Genomic DNA, 2,964 nt, shown 5'->3' on the forward strand with positions numbered 1-2,964 from the left:
GGCCATGCAGGAGAATTAAATACAAATACATGGCAAACTACAGCCGATTTTGCAGAACGCATGAATGATATTATCGATGCTTGCAATTCATACAGTTTAAATGTTAAATTTGGCGGAAAACGACCATTATCCCCTAAAAATCCAGATATTGAGATTTTATTAACAAAATTTGTAGATTTGGTGTTTAAAATGGTCAAAATCACCAGAAAAAATAACTAAAGTACCTTGTTTCAACGGTTTTGTTATAACTATAAAAGCTATTCTTGCAACTTATAAAGCACTCTTAAGTAAAAATGAAGAATTTGAATTAGCAACAGGATTATGCAATCAAGACTCCGTGGAACATTTATTTTCCAAACTTCGACAACGCGGAGGATTTAATTTTAATCCGACTGCAAGAATGATACGACTTTCCATCAGGCACATACTTTCCACGGGATATATTCAAACGAGTGACAAAGGCAATGTACAATGCCCCGAAACAAAGACTCTGATTAATGATTCGAGTAAACTTACTAAGGCTATAGAAAATGTTATGGAAATCAGCAGTACAACTCTAGAATATGATGTTGATGAAAACGATAAGTTACTTGCAGAGGATGCAAATATAGTCGAAGAATATTTTGATTACAAAAATATCGAAAATGATGAACAACATAGCAGTTACGATGACAATGCAATAGCATTCTTCGCTGGATTTGTGGCACGTCGAAGTTTTCAAAAAAGTAATTGTGAAAAATGCCGCGATGTTATGATGAAAACGCCAATGGACAAGTTAACAGCAAATGAGAAATACATACAATTTAGAGAATATCCGAATGATGATAAAGACGCTCCGACAATTACAAAATTAGTACGCCCAACAAATTATTTTATAAACATAATGAGAATACAGTTATTAGTATTTAATAAAACATGGCAGCATTATTGGGCATCTACACAAATTCTGGATAAAATTGTTGCGGAGTGTATAGAAGAAACAAATAAAATGCATGCTACATGGTTTGATATTAATGATGTGTGTTATAATCATCGAGTGCAAACATTAAGATATATGATTCTTGTAAAAATATACTCTTGCACGAGATACAATAATCGTGCTGGAAAAAAAAAACTGGTGCACCTCTCAGAAAAGTTAAAAATTTTTCGAACAAATAAAACAATTGCGTAAAAATTATTCAATGGAAAAATTTAAGAAAGGATCATATATATATATATATATATATATATATATATATATAAACGTAAGCGTAAGCGCTTACGTTTAGTTCTCTACCATAGGCCTAAAAAAGAAAATGAAAGCAACAGAATTTAAAAAAGAAGAAAAAAGAGAAAGAAGATAAAAAAATAATAGGAAAAGGTAAAAAAGGTAAAAACTAAAAGGTAAACTAAAAGGTAAAAAAAATAAGACAAATCAAAGAAATTACATACGTACGTAGACACATTAATCCTTTCTTTTGTTATGTTTACTTGTATCATGATATTGCATTGCAACGCTCAAATGCATACAATATTAAATATTTGCAAATAATTTAACTTTTTAATAAACATTATTTTTGAATGATAAAAAATAAGTAGGAATTTTTCAATTTCGTAAAAGATCGCAATAACAGTTGAAACATTAGCCTAAATCACACACTGCCAGGTTCTATCACGGATATTAAATAAAAAAGGTTTAATATGCGATCATGCTAAGAAATTTATAAAATCATGAGCATTTTTATTATTAGCAATAATGTGATACAAGTGATGATAGTAATGAGATTTAAAGAACATTTTAACAATAAAAATATGATCATTGGCATATGATATTTTAGAGAGAATAAGGAAAAATTAATAAATACATATACATTTGCTACAACAATAATATATAACTCCAAAATTGTGATTCTTCAGGAGACGATTTAATATAATAATAGTACATGTAGCAACCTTTTTCCCTGTGCTCATAACTACAATATTTTTTTATATTTGAGTTGTCATTGCTGCCAGGGCTGACGAGAGGGGGGTGGTGACGGGGTGATTTCCCCCGGGCCCGGATTTTTTTAAAGGGCCCGAAATTTTTGAGAATTCGAATTTTCTAAATGCTCATTGTTTTCAAAACATAGTTTCTTGTATTTTTGTAAAAATTTTATTTAAATTAATATAGATTAAGAATAAATAAATTTATGTAACTAGATATATAAAAAAATAATTTTTCGAAAATGTTTTATAAAATCAAAGTACTACGTTATACAAGATCTAAAAATTATTTATATAATTTAAACAAACCAAAGAATGAATTGCAAGAATTAATAGAAGTAGATATAAGTTATAGGCACAGCAGCGGAATGAAATACCTGCAAAAGTTGGCTTTTTAAAGAATATTTTGCTATCTGGGCAGTTCTGTAGTTTCCGTATTTATAAGCAAGCGTCGAAAAATCGTGTTTAGATGAATTAGATGCGCTTTTATTTCTACGCGTCGCGTCGTGTTTTATCGCCACGTCGAAGATTTAGATGCGCTTTTGTTTATACGCGTCGCGTCGTGTTTTATTGCCACTGCGTTCGTCTCTTCATAGCATCTGTCCTGTCTGTGCTCTGTGCTTGTTCTCTCGAATCTTGACATGCAGGTAAGTAAATTTGCCTTTATTCATATTTTTGTTTTGGATCTTTTAATTCTCGTTCTTTTTTTGCAATGCTACTATTGTTAAAATTATTATTGTTGATTTTTAGGTAAATAAAATGTAGAAATGTCCTATTTCTATCATCACAAATCTGGTTCGCTAAAGCGAAAAGAACGCATAGATCGCGAACAGAGAAATTTAATTGCAGAAAGAGGACAGGCAACTCTTCCTGATTTTAATTTTCGCCTTAAGGAAAATTTAGATGTCAGCGCAAATCAAAGTCATGATTCAACTGAAAGGCGAGATAGTCAGTTGTTTCCGCGTACTTCTTCGTCCACGACAACTGAACCAGATTGTAACC

At 30.9% G+C, this 2,964-nt stretch overlaps 1 protein-coding gene across 1 annotated transcript; it reads left to right on the forward strand.

The window, feature by feature from the left end:
- The first annotated feature begins 400 nt into the window (after window positions 1–400).
- On the forward strand, window positions 401–1,171 carry LOC146723248 (uncharacterized). Its single transcript, XM_085482712.1, has one exon. It carries the CDS (start codon window positions 401–403, stop codon window positions 1,169–1,171), a length of 771 nt encoding a protein of 256 aa, XP_085338838.1.
- The last annotated feature ends 1,793 nt before the right edge of the window (window positions 1,172–2,964 follow it).

The sequence above is a fragment of the Nylanderia fulva genome, unplaced genomic scaffold, assembly GCF_048542155.1.
Source record: "Nylanderia fulva isolate GAGA-0341 unplaced genomic scaffold, ASM4854215v1 Scaffold213, whole genome shotgun sequence".
NCBI lineage: Eukaryota > Metazoa > Arthropoda > Insecta > Hymenoptera > Formicidae > Nylanderia > Nylanderia fulva.

What these genes read in the sequence shown, in the direction of transcription:
- LOC146723248 (XM_085482712.1), top strand. Translation starts at nt 401, where the DNA reads ATGATACGACTTTCCATCAGGCACATACTTTCCACGGGATATATTCAA.